The 21,472-nt window shown below is 40.4% G+C and overlaps 1 protein-coding gene across 11 annotated transcripts in view; it reads right to left on the minus strand.

The window, feature by feature from the left end:
- Nucleotides 1-21,472, minus strand: part of DYNC1I1 (dynein cytoplasmic 1 intermediate chain 1) — a 182,837-nt gene that overhangs the window by 6,487 nt on the left and 154,878 nt on the right. For all 11 annotated transcript variants that reach the window (XM_056486198.1, XM_056486193.1, XM_056486195.1 and 8 more), the window contains 2 exons: nt 17,636-17,776; nt 11,307-11,432 (listed from right to left, as the gene is read on the minus strand). In XM_056486198.1, coding sequence (XP_056342173.1) covers nt 11,307-11,432; nt 17,636-17,776 — 267 coding nt within the window. The remainder of the gene's footprint in view (nt 1-11,306; nt 11,433-17,635; nt 17,777-21,472) is intronic.

Below are 21,472 nucleotides of genomic sequence, written 5' to 3' on the forward strand. Positions count from 1 at the left end.
CCTTCAATTCAATTTAACAACATCATCAAATAAACATAGCTTCAGCCAAATGTAGCTTTAGCTGAATTTTCTCTGAGCAAAATTTTTGTCAATCTATATTGTCCTTATCTCTAAGTGCTGAAATCTGCTGCAAATATTTTGAGCGATGGATTAACATCTGAATGCAGTTATGACATTGTAGGTAAAAATGTGTTTCATGATGATGAACTATAACTACTTGAACTTGATGATTTCTAAAAAGTAGAACAATCACTTGGTCTCATTGTCTGGGTAAAAGACAGCACTTGCAGAGTGAAGATCGCAATACAAACAGTAATGAACGATTATAGTTCCACTTTCAGAACTGATCCTATCTTCTGGAGTTCAACAGATGGTTTGTCACTATTGTTGAGGTGAAAACAGACATAAAAATGTAAATATTAAATATCTTGGTACACACATAGTGCAAGCAGGAACACACCTATTCTGGCTCTGGTCTTGCCCCCCAGAATCAATTACAGACTGCCTTTGATATTTTTCTCAACCTATATGGATATTTTATTTCCTGAAAAAGCCTATATTTTTTCAGGCAACACCCTATGCCACACACATGGATGGAAACAAAGTGGGAGGTAATATGCAACGAAATGGCCACCAAAGTAACCAAGAGCACCCTTTCCACATAACTAAAGTACCACTGTATTTAACTCTTGGGAGAGCTGAGCATCGCTGTTAACAATGGATGAAACCACTGGCAGGAACTCAAATCCCACATACTGCATGCAGATGATTTTAATAAGATACAGTGTTTTCACCACAAAGGATACACTCCAGAGTAGCTCTATATATATTTGTTTACTTAATTGAAGGGGTGGAATACCATAGGCAACCTAAATACTGCATTTATTCTATGCACAGCAGTCAGTCTAGTGTCACAGACACAATATACACCACCCTTCTATGAAGTTAATTACTTAGCCCTCATCTAGATTAATGTCTGTTGTGATTTATTTCTTTGCAATTCGCCAGCAGGGTCTGATTTAACTAGTGCTGCTTTAGTAAAAAAAAAGACAAAATATTAGCTTATATCAAAACCCTCCAACTTAAACAAAAACGGAATTAATTTTCAGCAAACTCGGACTTTTTTTTTTTACTAAGGAGAACAGTAACTTCTGAATTGTTGATGCCAAATTATGTTTTGAATACCAAGCTAACAATAGTGTTATTTTAATAATTTATACTTAATGTGCAAAGATATGCTGTACAAAGGGCCTACATAGGAACTGAACATTTGAATGCCCATTAATTCTTTTCTAAACTTAGTCTTCTTTGTCTGCATCAATCTTGATGCCAGTCTAAGAGGAGAACAAAATAAAACGTAGCCCATAAATTATACATACATGACACATAAATGCATGTTAACAGAACATTAAGACTGCAGACTGTAACACTTCAAAGGTAGGAAATGTCAAAGTTAAGACTAACTCCCTCAATCTGAGCATGTTGTTAATTTTGTGTTGTGGTACTCTCTTTAACAAAAAAAAAAAAAAAAAAAAAAAAAAAGTAAGAAACAACAAAAACTGTGCTAGAAGCAAACACCAATCATGGAAAACTTCAGCCTGAAGGACTACAACTAGATAGGGCATATAGAAAAGAAAACAAGGAAGTGGGAAGTATCTGTAATTGTAGACAATGCTACAGTTCCATCTCTAAAACCAGAGTTGGCTTAGGCTCTCCTGAATTAACCAGCAGCAATGATGTCCAAGCTACCAAACAGATTCTGTCTCCCTTAATTAACGTATCAAAATGCTGCACTTGATATCCACTACAGAGGACAAAACATTCAGTAATCATCAGTAATCCTGAAAGAGTTGACTTCAAATTGAAATTTCAGTAACTTTTAAATTTCCTTAAATAAAATACTACTGCTGACTATAAGTCCATAGCTTGTTCTTAAGCCCACTAAACTGCTTTCATCAGTCATATTGGGAGGAGCTAATGCTCCCTTGTGAATCTCCTTCAAGGGATACTTTCAAAGGCAGAGAGTATTGGCCTGTAAGTCCTTGGAAAAAAAAAAGAAGAGGTAATCAGCAGAAGGAGTGGAAAGCGCATCTGCCATGCTTCAGGAAAGCTCACAGTTTTGCTTCAATAGAGGTGGTGGTGCCCTAAGCAACAGAGTTCTTGCAGTTCCTGCCATTCCACTTCTTCTGTAATGCCATCAGTTTGCAGGTGGATTGAGAAAAAGTGAGGCATGCTGCCTGCCTTCACTTCCCATGGGGACCTCAGCCCTGCTCCAATTGTCATTTCTCAAAGTCATTGAAAATCCTGGAATTTTTTTTCTCATGCATTTCAGGACACTTAACATTTGGAGCTCAGGGATCAGGACTCCTAACAAATTATGTTATCAGTTGGCATCCTTGCACAAGAAAGCCTAAAAATACCAAATTAACTAAACTTGAAGGTAAGGAGCCCTCGGCCTGTTCTTCCCAGTACCTACCATTTTTTTTTTACTGTCAACTGCATAGATTGGAAGAATGGGCCTATCATTCTCACTTGAAATACCAGAGCCTCACTTGTAGGGTAGCTGCACTGGCAAAGGTGCCTCTCTGGAAGTTCAGCTGCATGAAGGACTGTTGCCTCAGTGAAGAAATAAATCATACTCAGCTCAGCTTGCTTCCCATCCAGACCAAGCTGGCCATGTCCATGCCATGATTCATGCCAGGAAACCTGGCAGAACAGGAGCTGTAAAGGTCTTCTGCCACAGCTTTCTGGCTCTCAGTTGGCAAATGGACTCTCACCATAGCAGCTTATAAACTGCTCAAAGATTTTAGTCAGCAGGGAGTTGCTGCCTTCTCTGAGATTCTGTACACATCTATCTGTAAGAGCTCATCCATCACGAAACAGTAGTGGGTTTCATTTTGTTGTTTTTCTTTTTTTTTTCATTCAGACATAGATTCTTCCATCACTTTAAGCACTATAGTATAGATGTCACATTTAAATTAAACACAGAAAATATAATTTTAGCTGCAAAACAGGATGTATTAAGGCTCAGAATTATCCTCAGTTGATATTTTAACTGTTACTTTCCAAGTAATGAATATAGTACTTTTTAATGTTCAAAATACAGACCATTCTGCAATCCATAAAGATTAAAACCAGTTAAGGATTCTCAAAATGAAAGCTGTTACTGGATGTGACAGGTTGAAACCACAGAAGCCCCCTGAAAAAAATTAATTATACAAAGCAGTTCTTGTCTCAGAATGTTTTAACACTACAATGATAAGTCACAGATTTCTATGAAATTTGCAAATTGCTGCACACAAACAGAGCTTAAACTAAATTTCATGCTTGGTAATTTTCCTCTTCCATACTCTCTGCTACTTAAAGCTATGGACATTTTTCAGTAATGTTTCTTTTTACATCAGAAAAGGGGTAAAAAATTTCAGAGTAAATGTGACCCAACAGACTAGCTAGATATTCAAAATACATACTCTGTGACATTAGCAACATACATTTGACTACAGCTGTGCTCCTCCCCAGTTTTCCACAATACAGGGTTAGGATGGGGGCAGACCAGCTAAAGCTGAGACCACTGCCTCAGCTACAGCTACCATAGAAAGCCTGGACCTAGATTCTTTTTTCCACTAAGCCTCTTGACAAGTTTTCAGGAGAAGCAGTAACTGAGGAACTAGCAGTGACAGACGGTCTGATCTGGGCTTCCCTTTGCTCTTTTCTCTTGCCCTTTACAGTGCTTCCCAGCTCAGCAGGCCAATACCAGCAGGAAGACTGTCACACACAGCTCTCCCTTCTCCCCCTCCTGCAGGCTGCACTGTGCAGAAAGGGAATGATCTCTTACAGATTCTCTTCTGCTGCTCTCATCACTTCGTTATCTGAGTGCCTTCCAATAGTGCATTAAGCTACATGATTAACTCCTGTCACATGTGGCTTGTTCTCTCTGATCCTCTCTGCAGGGGGAGGATCTGGGCCTTTGCAAAGGAAAAGGAAACATAAGTCAGCTTTAAAAATAGTGTGCAAATGAATAAAAAGGACTAGGGCCAGAGTTTTGCTGGTTGGTTGACTGGGTTTCTTAAGATTTTTATTTCACATAAAAGTTATGTGATAAAAAGTTGAATAATCCTTCTAAAAGATATTTGTATGGTATTGGAAACTCATGTCTTTTTACCCCATGAAATTCTCTAGGGAGCTGGTAAGCTGTCTCTGGAGAACTGCTTAAGTATTCCATCATAAGCAAGTGGAAGCTAAGAAAAAAGAATCAACTGAATTTTTAAGATGACCATTAAAACCCCCACCCTTTCTCTCTGTTTAAATTAATTTTAATTTAAGCCATTTAATTTCACTGTCTGATCAACAAATGAGAAAAAAGGTACTTTCATTAAAAATCTGACATTTCCTCCATTAATTTTAACAAGTAACATTCAGATAGTAAAATGGAAGTAGAATTTCATGTCCATTTATTTAGAGAGAGAAACAGAAGTAACTTGTTGCCAGGAACAAGCAAATACCCGGGCATGGGCAGCAGAGTGACCCTGTACACCAGGTGTGACCCACTTCTGCATCATGCACAAGCACATCACAAAATCCTGGGGACAGGCTTCACTTTGAGAGGATGTTTGTCCACCATCTCTACCCACTCTGGGACTTCAGCCTTCTGATAGTTAAAAATACTCTTTTAATTTTTGACTCGAATACACAGCCAGCTTGCAGCCACATGCACTAGTGGCAGCATGTCCTCAGCTCCACTAGGTCTTCTCCTCCGGCCCCAAGCACTCTGCAAGAACATGAAACATCTATATTGCCATCACATCCCTCTCATACACATTTCAAGAGCTCTTTTTTAAAAATAAAATACTTTTTTAAACTTAAGAGTAAGAGATTTTGCACACACAGTGCAACTAGAATATGACCTGGAAGAGATAAATAGGGGGAAAAAAGGAAAAAGAAAAAATAGAAGGTGGATGAGAGGCTGCTTTGTTTACAACCAAAGGTGCAAAGAGCATTTGCAAAGTTTAGATCTTTTAAAAATCAGTTTTATGAAGTTTTATGCTTTTTAAGTCTGAAACCCATGATGAGGGAGACTGAGAAGGGCAAAGAGCCAGTGAAGCCACATGACACGCAAGAGGTGGCAGAGAAAGACAAGCACAAGGGCCAGGCTGGTACTGAAGATAAAGATCTCCAATCCTCAGCTACCAGCCTTAGGTAACTCAGATTAATTAGATCACGGCTCAGTTTTCCCTCTTGAAAAGTACTTCCCTAATAAAGACTGTTATTAGGAACATAAGCCTCCATTCCAGCTTCCAAAGTATCCAAACAGAATGAAATAACAAGGTAACTCATATCCCTTTCCATTTCTTATCAAACTAATACAACCTCACTGACAAGCAAACAGCCATCAATATGTGTGTATAGGGAAATTTATACTCAGAGGTATAAACTTATGCATTTCTATGTATGGATGTAGCTAAGCCTCATTTTAAACTGTGGAAGTATACAAAAACTAGGCTTTAACTTATCAACATAACATTGTTTTTCTACAGAGGAATAAACCAGTGCTTATATAAAGACCTCAAAGCATTCACAGTAACTTAAAGTAATGAATATTGTAATGAGAAACACAAGTATTTAGGGTGATAATGACTGGACTTTGCTCTACTTAGATCAGCTCACCCCCTATGGAGGCTACCAAAGCTTAAAGATTTTATCACCCTAGTAATCAGCAATGGGTAATGGCCTTCATAAAACACAGTAATTAAATTGACTGATTTCAAACTAGTGCATTTTTTTCATTAGGGAGTTCTTATTTAACCTACTTCAAAAATCCCTTTGTGAATACAGACTATATCAGTCAAAATTGAAATGATGAGGGACAAGGAGCTTGTTCTGCTCAATATTTCAGTCATTATTCAAGTAAAAAACTGATGTTCCTGGTACATTTTTTGGCCATCTCTAAATGCTTCCAGTTTTAAAATCTTTCAATTTATAAAACTGAGAAAAAAGATGAAGCAAATCAAAACTGTAGTTCTTTACATTTTCCAACAACTCTTAAGATATTCTACTTTGTTAAAACATGTTTTTAAAATTCTCTGAGGCCAGGGTTCCAACCTCCCTAGCAGAAATATCAATGGTGAAATTTAATTATCTTTTATGTCTGGATTGTGCATGTTGTTGTAACTACTGTGTCTTATTTAATCTTTGAATGTTTTTGAATAAAACTTGGTTGTAAGCAAGTATTATTGCTCAAATTTGCCTTTATGATATGTGCATGATCCATTTATCTGTGTTCCAAGAATACTTGTAACTCAACACAGGTTTTCAAATCAAATGTTTTATGGTGAGTCTCAACTCTGCTTTTGTGGCAAAACTCAATATATGCTCCACAGAAGCTTTATGATGGCAAAAGCAAACCTAATGGAAAATCTGCCTGGTTAACTACATGACACAAAACATAGCTTCATATTTCTCTCTCTGGGCTACAGCAGTTTTTAACTGCATGAAAGAGATGCTGGATATGAGTTTTCTGTACAACATCTATAGTGAAACACGGGGATCACAAGACGGGAGTACAAAGTACAAATGCTTCCCTACTCTAGACAGAAAAACAAGTGACTCAATAGTCATGCTGAAATGTGAGAGCTGCTCACAAATATACTTTTGTTTCTGTCTTGAACCCCAAGAATCTCAGACCAGCTGTTAAAGGCTGCTGAAATCAAAGGAAATTATTTTATAGGCACCAGCAGGATATCCTTACTGTACCACTTCATCCACATACTTCAGGGCAGTTACCAGCTCCTCCCTCACTGGTCATGCACTTGAAAATGAGATATGGGATTAACACATATCATGGAGCAAATGGGGAAGTACACAAACAACCTAACACAACAGCCCTAAAACCATTTCAGGCAGTATTAACTCTGAAACATAACAAAGTTACATAAACATCCATATGATTCTGATTTCACTGCAGGGAAACAAGAACAGAGGTAATAACTGTACAAAGAATCCCAGGTAACTGCTTTGTTGGCAGAGCCAGCTTTCCTGGATGGTCTTGAAAAAGACAATTTCTTACTCCTGTCCAGCCCACCTGTCATACTAGTTGCCTTTTAAAAGCATGACTAGAAGTAACTGTCTGAAAAACTGCCAAACAGATGCAACAGTTTGTCCTGTAACCACTTTAACAGAATAATGTATTGCATTAAGCTCCTTGTGATTACAGTTTCAAATTCTGTGATCCTATGCTGCGAACTTATTTTATATTTTATTAAAATCAAATAATAAGTCATTGACTCTCAGTTTCTATCTATGTACTCAAAGTGCAAGCAGAATATGACCTGGAAGAGATAAATGGGGGAAAAGAAGAAATAATAGAAGGCGGATGAGAAGCTGCTTCTTTTACAACCAAAGGTGCAAAGAGTGTTTGCAATAAGCCAGGTAAGAAACAAACATGGTTGTTAGAGAATATTTATGACAGCAGGTACTGTGTAACATCACTGAAGCGTGCACAATGGGAGCAAGCTTTCTAGAAAATGTATCTGCAAAACAGACATGTAGTTAGGTCTAACTATCAATCACCTGATCATGTGAATAAACCTATAGGCAGTGGTCCATGTTCTGTTAAACTCAGCTTCTACAGAAAACTTGCTGCCCAGTAAATAAGCCATAAGACCACAGAAGCTAAAATACATTATACAAATGATCACAATGATAACATCACAACTACAGCAAAAGTATGAATATTTAGATCTTATGGAGACTAAAGTGTATTTACAATGATTAGTAATATGTACTAGTTAGGTTATTTAGATTTAAGATCCCATCACACTGAAACAATCAGATTTTTGCATATTTGGGTTTTTATTTCATTTTGTAATTCACATTCTTTAAAATAGTGCTTACTGATCCACAAGAGCACATCTATATGGACTGTTTAAGTCTGCTCTCCACTGGAACTGTGTATGTGTAACTCCCATTAATGCTAATGGGCATAAAGCACACGCATAGAGGAGAAAATAGACCCCTCACTGTGAAAATAAATGTGTTCAGTTATTTTCAGATGCGATGCCAAAATCAAACAACTAAAAGTACACAGTCAAAGGAGATAACACTATATAGCCTAACTGAAAGTGTCACCCTTATTTTTAACTCCCTGGTCATGGACCCTGCCATGTTCTTCATGTGTCTGACATTTCTTGTTGTCATCAAGACCATGACTGGATAACGTATCAACATGGGCCAAAGTGAAAACACAAGTGAATAACAGCCCCTATCCCACACTCCTTATCTTCAGAAAGGATGCAAGGTTAGGCCTTATGTCTTATGTTTTTCACTTAGGTCATATGTTTTCTTTTTATACCATATGGGTTAATAGCAGCAGTAAACTTTACTGCTCTCTAGGATAGTTCCTTAAAACCATGATGAATCTATCAAAGTAAAAATTCCTACTACTTAATTTTTTCCTTAATGGTTGATAGCCTAATTCTTTCTGCTCTCATCACAGAGTCAGTGCTGTCTAAAAAACAGGTAAGAAAAACTGTTTATCTAGCAAGGTGAAATTCAAAGATACGATGCTGTATTAAAATACAAATACAGTATTTTTTTCTTCTGCTGGAACCAGTGCTTTATGAGTTTACAGCTGATCTAACATGACATTTGGAATAGTCACAAGAAAACAAAGGTTTTTAAAAGGGTGCAGTATAAGTGGAGCATTAATGGTTTTGGTGAGTGTATTTAGGGTCTTTGTAAAGTGGCCTGCTGACTTTCTAGTAATCACATCCATCTTCCCAAATCAGAGAGATGCACCTTCAAACAAGTGGATGCTACTGAGTTATCAGCCAGGTAGAGATGAGTTCTTCCAGTGATAAGGCTTTTCAAAAGCTGATGTTGTAGGAGATGAGGAGGATGCTGTTGCTGAAAGGTCAACTTACACAGCTTAGTACCAGGATTTGCAACAGAGCTGGGTCAAATATGAAAGTTAGCTGCTGCTGGGTGCTGTACAGTCCAGCTCCCAGCTCCTTGACCCCAGCCACATGCTCACTCATCTACTCTCCCATGAGTCAATTCATGGAGAAAAACAGCCCAAACAAAACAAACCAACCAAATAAATAAATAAATACTTGTCTACTGATTGTCTCTCTCTGCACAATGTGAGTGATGACAAGCACTGCTACCTGCACAAAAACAGGGCAGTAAGGGATGCAGCTAAGGATGGCTGGCAGGAGAAGAGCTTTTCTTTTTAAACTGTCAGACCAGCCCCATCAGAACCCAGAACCAAACCCCTAAAAAAAGGACAGTCAAAGGAGGACCCCAGCTGAGCCAAAACCTGGCCAGTGTCTGCACAGTGAAGCAAAGCAAAATCCTTAAAGGCTGCCATATTTCTGTACCAGACACTTTCAAAAACACATGTGCACTGTGAATCCCCTGTGCATCACGCCTGAGGACAGCTAAGGACGGAATCTCTCATCAAAGAGCTCTTTACAGACTGGCTTAATGACCCAAGAGGCTGCTGCTCACTGTACATGCCCTTGGTTCCAGACTCTTGATCTTGCAAGATATTTCTGCATCTCACTTGAGTCTTTATAATGAGAACAGTCAGGCTAGAGAATATATGACCACCACATTCTCTTTTAAACCAGAAAAAGGCATTAACCACACAGCAGCCCCAGCAGTGCTGCAGCCCAGATGACCTCTCCTAAATTTCATGCAGGAATTACTGCAAAGACTGATACTGCCTGACTGAACTAGGCAACAAATTAATGAGCTCCTTCATTCATTAGAGAAGAAGAGGATTGGCAGCGGTCTGTCAGTGGCCATGTGGATAGACATGCATTGGTTTACTTAAGCACATATGGAGCTGAGCTGGAGACACTGAGGCTCTGCATGGGAAGGGCACAAAACATCCCTGAAGCAGAACCCTTTATGTAACACTGAACTGGACTCACACTGTTGAACCACTCTGTTTTATTTTTCAAGTAATAGAAGCCTGTCTTTCTTTTTTATTTGAGTGTATCACTATGACTCATTTTGCAAGATGACGTCTTATTATGCAGAGGAAAGGTCAAAAACTTCAATATTGCTACTTCTGCATAGAACACTATTTTCTTCTGGGTGAGCTTGCAGGAGTAAATAGTTCTATGAATGATTTGGTGTATGATATGCAAAAAGAGACATTTCTGCAGCCTGTCTAGACTCTCAGACAAGATCTGACTGTGCTGTCATCAAAGACATTTCCACAGCCTGTCGTATCACTTGAAAGACGGAACAGTCATGCAAAATGAAAAATAAATAAAAACAGCTGACCTGCCAATGTCACAGTGGAAATCTGAGCACAGTAACCTTAGACAATTTAGAAATTATGCTAACAACATGGCAAGAAGTTCCAGCAAACATTTGTGAGGAAGGGCAACTCCTGCACTAGTGAATGAAATCCAAAAATATGAGTCATGCACAAGCAATTTTGCTATGGGCCATAAAATCACTTTATGAGAATTACAGATAATTCTGTATGCATTCTATAATGTTTCCCTACTGTGTAGAGATGGGTATCTCAATATCCTATCACAGATAATGATGGAAAACAAATTCTCTACATAAAAGTTGATTGCTCAGAGATTCACCCTTAACTGTTCCAAGGGATTGTAATGCTGATGGAATACTTTATACTGCATTCATCAACAAAGAGTTAGATTCATCACTGCCAAACACACTGCAGTTTAGATGCTTGTTATAAGATGTAGCAGGGTGAATTGAGAGCAGCCTTAGACACAGAGTATGCATCTTGCTATAGTCTATCACACATGCACCTACCATCCTTCAAAATGACACCTCTTATTTCCTCCTGTTAGTATGTTCTGCACATATTCAGACACATGAAGCAATATCAAAAGAACAGATGTATTCTGTGCATATCATGTTGACAAAAACTTACAGCAATAAGCTAGTCATAAAATAAGAGATACTGGAGGACCAACTTTAGAAGAGCACTGCCTCTTTTCGCACCTCAATTTTTTTTCCATGTTCTTTTAACTTTTTCCAACTGTACCCACAGGATCATTATTAAAAAACAGCTTAAAAAATACTGGAAGCTTTCAAAAGAAACTTCTCTCATGAGACTTTAACAAGCTAACTTTTTTTCAAGGTAGCTTTACAACTAACACACTGCTGGCAACCCAAATTCAATGAGGACTCCACTGAAAGAATAAGACAGATTTCTTTCTTAAACTTGGATGTGGCAGTCTCCAGGAGTTGAGCTTAAAAACAAAACACAAAACCCCAACAAAACAAACAAACCACGAAAGAATCCCAAAAGAAGATACCTCTCCAACATCATAGACCCATATGCGGCCTTCTGAATCACCAACTGCTACCTCCTTCCCAGCCTGGGCCCAGCGGACACGGTTGAGGGCAGACGCTCCTTCTATGGTGACACTGGCTGTGGGAACCTGTTGAAACAATAGCAACAGGAAGGACAATAAAATCACACTGCCTACAAACCCAGGGGTCAGTTTTGAATGTCCCAGATGAGTCAAAGTCCCTGGGCATAGCTGGAAGAAGTAAACAACTCTCATTGGGTTGGGGCGAGAAAAAAAAGCAAAAGGGTTCAATGTTTCTTTGATCACATGTGCTAAAAACAGACAAGAGTAAGAGATTGCTTGGAATTAACAGTAAAAGGCAGTAAGTGAAACCAATTTTTCCTCTTTAGCCCTGGAAACATGCAAAAACAAATCTTCTTTTTTCTCAAAAGTCACTAACATGACCAAGAACCAGTTGAGAGCAGGATTCTGCTTCAGTCCTGCCCTGGCTTCTGACAAAGGCCCAGATAACCTGACAGTCAGCAGACACATCTCTGTATTCATGCTGACACATCCTTTGAACCCATACTCACCTCTGTGGCTAGGTGCAGAGACTGAAACTTAGGTATTCTATCAGAAAAGTCCTGAGCTAATCACTTTAGAGTGAGGACACAGCAGAAGTAAGAACAGTTGAGCCAACATTTTGGAACTCCTACAATATATTCCACAATTCTCTTTTACATCCTCAGGATGTTACTTCTGCTTTAAGTACACCTGGACACTAATTCCTAAACCCCCTCCCTGCCCCAAGTCAAACAACTTAACAGGTGATCCACAAGAACACATAAAGATTCTGGTTAATGCGTGGGATGAATAAAGCAATGAACATGATCTTAAGAGAAGTATTTGCCATGTATGCTGGAATGAGGGCATCAAAAGATGCTGCAGGAGGAAGAAACTGTGTGGGTGTTTGTCCCAGATAGGTGGATCAGTCAGTTGATTTAGGTCACCTCGTATGACAAATGACAGTAACCTGCAAGCCTATTAAAGCTCCACCCAGCTGCCTTTAATAGGAGAGAGAGAACCTGCCTGAGCAAGGAGCCTGTAGCTTGGCATAACAGTCTTCCAAACTAGGCTTTTTAGTTTCAGTGCCTTTTAGGTCAAGGCAAACAGGGTAGGATAGCTGCAAAACAACTCCTCAACCAGATCCTTCTGGTGGGAAAAGATTTCGGTTACATTGTGAAATGACAAGAGAGTGTCCCAGGATCTATAAATGGGCATAGAATGGAGAATAGTCCAGGTAAAAAGAGGTAGTAGGACAAGAACCGGAGCCCAGGCTACTCTGGGAAGAGTGACAGGTACTTCTTCCATCCTCATTGGCAGCATAGTGAAGCAGAGGAAGGAAGAAAGAAGCTTGAAGGTCATATTAAAGCCTGGTTTGAACATTGACAAACTGGCAAGATCAACAAAACCTGTATTTTGCTGACTTCATCTCGGTTCTCTGACTGTGGCTTTACATTTTTGTCATGAGTCAGGTCTAAAGATCCTGGAGAAAAAATAATTTAAAAATGAACATTGTATAGCTCCAATGCCAGTCTCCTCCTCAGCCCTCATGCCTGCATTGTGCCACACCAGATGAGTGACAGCAGGAAGCCAAACCTCTGCAGACTTGCTGAGACTCTCGTTTCAGCCACAGCGCGTGCACTGCCACGCCAGCAGCTGGACAAGGACCGGGAAGCAGGGCTGCTTCCCTTGACTCTGCCCAGGGAGGCTCCCTGCTCCCCCTCACCAGCCCTGACACCAGGCTGCCAAACCAACTGGCACCTCCAGCACAAGGATCCTGCTGAAGCATCACCTCAGCAAAGGGCTTCACAGAAGTGTCCTGAGCCCCACACGAGAAATGCAGGATTTTGTTTGCAGAATGATGAATGATGTAGAAATAAAGCTGGATAGCAATCAGAAAGCAGACACCATCCTCCCCCCCTTAGGAAGTCATTCAAATGCAAATAACTACTGGACTCATCTCCCCATTGTGCAAGGCCTAGGTCCTGTCCAAGGCAGCATTACCCAAAAAAGCTGGCACGCACTAACTCGTTGTCCCAAGTCTGTTACCTAAGAAGAGTCAATGGCCTTAAGCTGACATGGAGTCATTGATCCATGATAAAAATCACAGTAGAAAACAAGCAAAAAGAAAAGAAAAAAAAAAAAAAAAAAGAAAAAAAATCAAGCCAAAATCAATTTCATAACATTTGGGAATGGGTTTTTTCAAACAGTTAAATGCCAAATTTTAGAGGACTAAGCCACTAACCAGCTATGTTCCTTAGAAAACTGCAGATTACAGATATGTGTTTCAAGTACAAATATACATGTATATTTAAGGCATTGAATTTTCACAAAATCTTTCAGGAGGCTGTAATATATAACACTAGAGCTGGGGTTAGGTTTAGGTTTTGTTTTTGAGGGTTTACTTTTTGTTGTTGTTAATACAGCATTCTTTCAGTGTTCCACATAAAAATAAGAAGCATGAATGCCGCAGACACAAGACACAACCCATACTTTTTTCAAAACCCGATGGTTTTGAAAAACCCTGTTACTAATCCACAAAGCTATATAACAAAATAAAAAGCAATACTGAAGCAGTCTTTGAAAATCCAAAGAAAAAAGCTTTTCTCCAGTGATATGGAGAAAAATATAGTCAAACCATCGTATCTTAAAATAGATTTGACTGCTCTCGGTAGTGATAGTTTAAATTACATGACTATTTTAGATTTCAAGGTAAGAGTTTATTTATAATGGTGACATTATGTTTTTAAAATCACATTTGAAATACTTTATAAATTGTATGAAGTTGGTGCTTGTCAGATTTTAAACAATTTTGAAATGAAATTTTAACAGATAACAGATTAAGAAAGATGCAGTCAGAAAAACCTGCATGATAAGAATATAGCTTTTTATTATTATTTTTATTGCCTATGTAGAATCAAAACCTACTTACAAATACATCTGTTACCTGTTTCTAGATGTAGACACCTCACACTTTAAAAGCTAAGGTTCAGTAAACAAAAAACCCGAGAAAAATCTGAACAGGATATAACACCGAAGAAATAAGCGACTTTGTAAGTCAGTTTCGTATCAGTTGATACATAAATAAAACTCATCAAGCACCAAAAGATCTTCTCCACTCTTGATCAAAAAAATCACGGATACATAGGTAAGAAATCAGTATTTGCTATCCTTAAGCTATTTGCAAACCTCACTACACTGATCCATAAAAATAATATTCGGTTTGCAGAATGATGGAGTGGGTAAGGACTTTTTTGTTTTCAGCTTTTTTTTATATGCATTTATCAGATATAAAATAAAATGTGACGATTTTCCTTGCTATTACAAAAATAATTTCTGATATGCAGAAATAAACATGAAGTACACCGATAGCCTTGCAACTTTGCAGCAAGATTTTGAAAATAATTATTACAGAGATTAAATCTTTGGTACAGTCCAATGATCTAAGTTATTTGATCAGAAAGCATCTAGCTCTCAGGAAAAATCTTTTCAATAAATCCCGAGAGCAGCACCAGTGGAAACTTTGTTGCGATGCAAAAATTTGAAGGTAGCACATTGTAATTAAACCCGGGTGTTTTCTTAATTTATTTTCAAAATAATACCTAAATATTAATGTGGCTTATCCCCCAAATTAAACAAAGCCAGGACTCATGAATAACAATCACATCTAGTTCTTACAGAGATTTTTATCAACAGCTAGCAGTTAAACACAGTAATAGACCTGTCATTTTACACTGTCTTCACAAATACTTTGACATCACATATCTGACATCTAAAAGTAGTAACGATCTAAAAAATAGGTGTTTCGAGATCTCTTGTTACAAAGGCAGAAGTGCTGACAAGGAGTTTTTCTTAACAAATAGCTGTGCAGACTTAAACGGCATAATCAATTACAGAAATCTGGAAAATTATTAGCTAATTACGACCTACCAGATAGAGGGTAAAACAAACAACGATCACTTTCAGTTATGATGCTTAGAACTGTTTGCAGTTCTCTCTTTCAGAGATACTTTTGTTGCTTCTCCTGTGTAAAAAACTTCACATCTATTCAGAACCTGCCAGTTTTTTAATTTATACAGATTTTTTTTTTCATTTGTTTCATCACTGCTCAGTAAGGAAACAAAATGATTTTTCTGTATCCAGAGACCCAAATTTGATTCTCATAAAAACACAAAAGCTCGGATACCATGGAAATAATTCCAGTCTGATCCTTGCAGGAGAGCTGATTTTGACCCCTCAGAACGGAAATAATTTGTGAAATCAGGGGCTGGCCTTGCATGCAGAATAAAAGCAGGATGAAGCTTGAAATTAATTCTTCTTTTTGATGTTCCTATATATTTATATGTAAACACACTGAAAAACACACAGTGGTTTGGTACGTACAGCCTTATTATTGATGGGAATGGGATCAAGCAGTCCAGACTAATTTTTTGGAAAGAAATTATGGTCTCCTTGAGTAAAATGGCAAAACATCAGTTGATTTCAATTTAAGCCCTGGTACTTGGGGGGGAAAGGATTTTTTTTTTTCTTCTCAAAATGCTGGGTTTTATGCTCTGTGTTTAAGCCTGCATTAATGAGAACACCTGAAGGATATGTCCCTCCCTTCCCAAAATAAATTCTTAGGAGACTCCTCCTGTATATCCTCCAGCTGTATGTGCTCTAATTAAAAAGGCTGCACTGCTTCCTGCTCAGAGCACTTCAAAAGGCCTCACTGCTCCCCTTGACAGTGCACTGCCCGGTGCTGGTTCCTCTTACCTGTCCACGCTTATTTATGGCAAGCACCCTCACTGGAAGCCATAAACTGTGCCCGTATTTTACTCTGACTGAAACTCGTAGCAGGTTTATGTGAAAGGTATATTAAAGATCCAACCAATCTTTGAAAAAAAAAAATTAAAATCAGGTGTATGGAAGAAAATACTGTTGCTTGCTCTTCCATGTTCTCTTTTTCGGACATAAAAAGGAGCTCACCAGCTAATATGTGACCTTTTATTTTCTTACATTCTGTTTGTTCTTAATTTTAACTTGCATTAAGTAAAAATATGGAAGACTTAGTGTGTGAAAAAACAGTTCAATTTTGCTGAAAACTTATTACTGGCCATCTAAGATTGACCTCAGGTGATGACAGGTTTTCTGAAAATCATTTTTGGGTGAAACTCAAATTCAGAAAGAACAGTATCAATTTAAGCCTCTGGTGTTTTTAAAAAATTGAAATTATAAAAGAAAAAAGACTGGGATTTGGCAAATTTAGAAAGATGCTTTTGAAAAAACACAGTGTTTATCAATCTCGATCTTTGCTAAAAGTGATCTGATTAATCATTTCTCACCAGTGTAATTCAAAGGTGAATCTTTTCCTTTCCAATGGACCCCACGATCTAGCTAATAGCGGTGAAAAGAAAACTCAGTTGTTGTTTGCATTTTTACCTTAAAGTTACACAGCAAAGTTTCAAGAAAAAACAAAAGGGTGAGGGTGTAAAGCCCAAAATAACAGGTGAGAGAGATGCCCTGTGCTTTAAGAGACTGAAGCAGGGTACCAAGCGACTCAGAGGCAGGATGCGAGGGGAGATGCAGAGGCACACGCTCGGTGTCTGACACGCTGGAAGCACTGGCACGGGGCTTCCAAGTTACAATCCCTAGAGAATTTGGCGGAGAGGATAATAAATTCAGAGGGAGAGGAAGCCTCGCAGTCCCACAGGAGCCCGATCCCCGCTGGCAGTCAGTGGCGGCGTGGCCGGGCTGCCAAGGTGTGACCCGTGGGAGAGGGCTGGAATCGCAAACCCGGCACTTGGAGCATCGTGCGCCAGAAACGGGGTGCGGGGGGATAACGAAAACCTGCAGAACGGGCGCGGTTTAAAAAGTGCACCTTAAAATAACAGTGGGGGAAGGAGCCTCCTCCCCGAGCCGGCACCGCGGCATTTAATTGCGCTGGCTTTGTGCCGGCGGTGCCGGAGCCGGCCCTCCCGCCCCTGACAGGTACGGAGCGCAGCAGCCCCGCCGCAGGGGAGGGAGCGAGGGAGGCGGGAGCGAGGGAAGGAGGGACGGCAGGCGGGGGAGGGGGACGGGCGGGCGCCCCCGGCAGCGGGACCTGCCCTTCCTCATCCTCCCCTCCCCGCCGCGCCCCGGGGCCGGGCGGCGGCCGACGCCGGCTTGCCCCCGCCCCGAGGGAGCCGCGGCGGGGCGGATGGCGAGCGCCGCCCGGCAGGGCCGGGCCCGGCCCTCACGGGGTTAAGGTCTCGCCCGGCGCCCCGCTGCCCGCCCGCCCGCGCCTTCCCAGGGCCGCCGAGCCGCCTCACCTCGGTGTCGTTATTCAGGTTCCACAGATCCAGGCGCCCCATCCCGTCCACGCAGGCGAAGAGCGCGGGATGCACTGGCGACCACATGACATCGTAGACATAGTCGGCATTGTCTTCAAAGGAGTAGAGCGGCTTGTTGTGCTGTAAAGCAGAGAGCGGCATGAAGACTTCGTGGCGCTAGTGCTGCCTGGGGCTGTCTGGCGAGTCTAATTAAAAACTTTGCACATTTACAAAGTGTCATAAAACTTCCCCAGATGAAAGGTCCTCCGAGAAGGGCGGGACTGCGCTTTAATGGGGCAACAACTGTCCGGTGGGATAAATGAGATGCCCGGTGTGAGGGGTGTGGGACGCGCGGATGACGGGGCGGGGGGAGCGCCCGCGGCCGCTCCCGCTCCCGGCCGGCACCCCGGCGGCGGGAGGGCTGCGGGGGGCGGTGCGGGACCAGGAGCAGCACCAGGAGCAGGAACAGGAGCAGGGGCAGGGGCAGCGCTCCCCCCGAGCCGGGCGCGCCGGCGGAGGCCCCGGTGAGGATCGTGAGGGCGGCGGAGCGGCGCCCCCGCGGCCCCCCGCGCAGCGCGGGCCGCGCCTGACACCCAGCGGCGGGCGGCGGCAGTGCGGCGGCCCCGCGCTCCGCGGGGACGGAGGGAGGCAGGGAAGGAAGGCTGTCATCTGCAGCAGGCGGGGAGTCGGGGGGAAGTTAGGAAGTACACCAGGAATAAAGTCTAATTGTCCCTCATGAATTATTCATCGCATCTGGCTTGCCTTTAATTTTTGCATAATGGCTTCGCTAATCCCCGATCAATTAATGGAAAATGAAATTTGAATGATAATGAAAACTCCAGAGATGAAAGAAATTAAGTATTCTCGTGGCTTGTGACAGAAATCTAAACAATGGGGCTTCTCCGAGGGTCTCCCTCGGTGCCTCCCTCCCCCTGCCGTTCCCTGCCGCTCCCCGGCGGGATGAGCGCCCGCGGTCCCCGGCCCCGGGAGATGCAGCATCACTGCAGCCTGAGTGTCCAGGATGTTCTACACGCCCGTAGAACACCTCGGTCAGGTCCCTCTGCAATGAACCTTCGTGCCTTTTACAAAGGAAACATTGTCCAGAGTGCCTCAAAGCATAGCTATGCATTATTTTTCCGAAAAAAGGAATGACTAATTGCAATTATTATATAGCTTGCCTCTCGTATATTATCAATTTAAAGTGATAATGCAGTCAGCTTGACATCTATTCACAGACGGGTCCTTGCTAGTTGTGGTTTTTGTCCCCTTGCATCCCGTGGTGCTTGGATGGATGTTGGGGCTAGAAGCACTGCAGGGTCAGCACATGGGACAGGTGTGTGTCCATTTCTATGCTGCCATGTCTCTAAATACTGATGAGGTGTGTTGCTGTTGCAGCACTGTATTGTAGACAATTCCATAATATTTCTGGCCATCACATACTGGAAGTATTCAGAGATTTAATTACATGACTTTGTCATTTGAAAACATACTGAAAATACATAGGGATTTATTCCAGAGGCTGGACTTTACTCTGCTTGAAAGATGCTTTAATTACAGGATCGGGTCTCAAATTTTTGTAACCGGCCTAATGTTTTTTGTCCATTTCTTAAGCCTAGCAAACATTTTGTGTAACAATGAAATGAAATTAGAGTTTGACTTTATTACCTCAGATTTATGCAGTATTCTAATTTCTTTTCCCAGGCTGGAGTTTTGCAAAAGAAAATAAAAAAAATTACAAAAATATTTTCGTTCCCAAAGAAGGTCTTTTTATCCAAACACATATGTGTCTGTTTACTATATTATCAGTGCAGTTACTTACAGTATTAATGGAATTACTTATACACCTGGGCTAAAGCTTTTCCAGAGTTTAGGGCCAAATGAACACCAAACTTTTGAAGAGGCAGAGGTATTCCACAGGAAATTTCGAAGTGAATCTTTACAACTATGAGCTAGGAAATGTTATTTACAGAGGGTTACATGGATTCCCAATGCTGCACTGTGGATTTTCACTGAAAGCATCTAATTTAGGTTCAAATATATCAAGTGTCTAAATCCTGGTGGGCATTGAAGACAGTAGTATACCAAAAGAAAAAGAAATGGTATTTTTCTTATTCATGGGAAAAGTGCCACACATACAGCACTTTAACATGTAATGTCATGGGAGAAGTAACAAAATTCCATAGAAGTTAAGGGCCTATTAAGATTTCAATCAATCCAGGGCAGATTTCAATCAGCATTTCCTTTTTGTCAGCATATCAAAACTTGTTTTGATCTTGAGTGGGGCACTTTTTAAATGGTTTTTTTTTTGTTGTTGTTCTGTTACTTTATTTTCTACTTCATGCCTAAAGACCACGGCATTAGAAGGAAGGGTCAGGAGATTTGGTGCTAGTTTATATCTTGCTGTATGCATGTTGTGTAGGCAAATAGTTTTGGCTGATGTTCCTTGTTATCAAAATAAAAACACTTTCAAGGTGCTGGTGCACCTTGAAAAAGCCCCAAATACCAAAAATGAAATGTCTTTACCATAATAGTGAAAATATTCAGTCAGATAGAAAGTTAGAGGGAAAGTGTGGACAACAGGAATAATATGGCTTTTGAGAAAGATCTCAGACATGCAAGGAATGACACACAAATTAATGGAGAAGAATAGGGTGTGGAGCACTGCAAAGAAATAAGAAATTACACGATTGTGAGCAGCCCAACCAAAAGGCAAGATGAGCAGCAGTGTGGTTGGGAAATCAGGGAGAAATCATATGGTAGAAATCAGGCAGTGGTAGTGGGGCTGAGCTACACAATCATACTGCCCCCAATGTCACTGTCCTCCCATCTTGACTAGCTGCCAGTGAAAAAAGAGAAAGTATTTCCCATACTGTCTTGTCTTCTTGCACTTTTTAACCAGAGAAGAACACAACAACAGTTAGGTCCAGCTTGCTTTGTGTCCTGTCCTCAATACTAACAGTGACTGGCCTTTCTTAAAAGTTGGCATTTCATCCTGATCTGAGAGCAGTTATGTTGATTTCATTGTGAAGACTCCATTTCTTAGTTCTTGTATAAATGTTCACAGGATTTCCTTACTGCCAGCCTGCTTCCTTACTACTGGCCCAGGCCTGCAGATCTTGTAATGCAACAATTTATGAGTAAGGACCGATACCGACTGCTTTTAGAAAATGTTGAAATGTGGAACCATGTACAGGTTACTTTAAAGCAGTTTTAAGTTACCAAAACTTCAGACCTCCACAATCCATAACTAACATATGGCTATTATTATAAAACAACTGAAATTTAAACTTGATGAGCTTTCATTCTTAAATATCAACCCACTCTGTTATTCAATAGAACAGAAGAAATAGTTTAAAGCAGTATCTTTAGAAGAACTTGGGCCAAATCTACTTATTACTGAAAAAGAAGAGTGTAGGGTAAGAATACAGCCCTAAAGAATCATTGGAGTTTTGCCATGGATTCCAAAAGGCCATGTTTTGAGAATTTAGTGGAAATATATTTAAACATGTTATCAATCATTTATCCTCAGTGTTTGTATAGAGGCACTATTTAAGAGGACAAGGAAGAGTGAACATTTTATGTACCCATTGGCTGTCTAGGACGTAAGACTTGTCTATGAAAAAAGAAGTTCACCTAAATAAATTCTACACATTTATATAAAAAAGGAGTTTTTTTACACATATAAATTTGACCAGTCTATTCCACTTATTTGCATAGAAGAATTTTCTTTAATCCAGGAGGCGCCACACATAAAGTAGCTAATTATCCATCTAAAGGAATGTATACATATCCACAGGTTTTAACTAGCATCTGACTTCTGAAAAGCCATGGAAAAAA

This window comes from Oenanthe melanoleuca, chromosome 2 (genome assembly GCF_029582105.1).
Source record: "Oenanthe melanoleuca isolate GR-GAL-2019-014 chromosome 2, OMel1.0, whole genome shotgun sequence".
NCBI lineage: Eukaryota > Metazoa > Chordata > Aves > Passeriformes > Muscicapidae > Oenanthe > Oenanthe melanoleuca.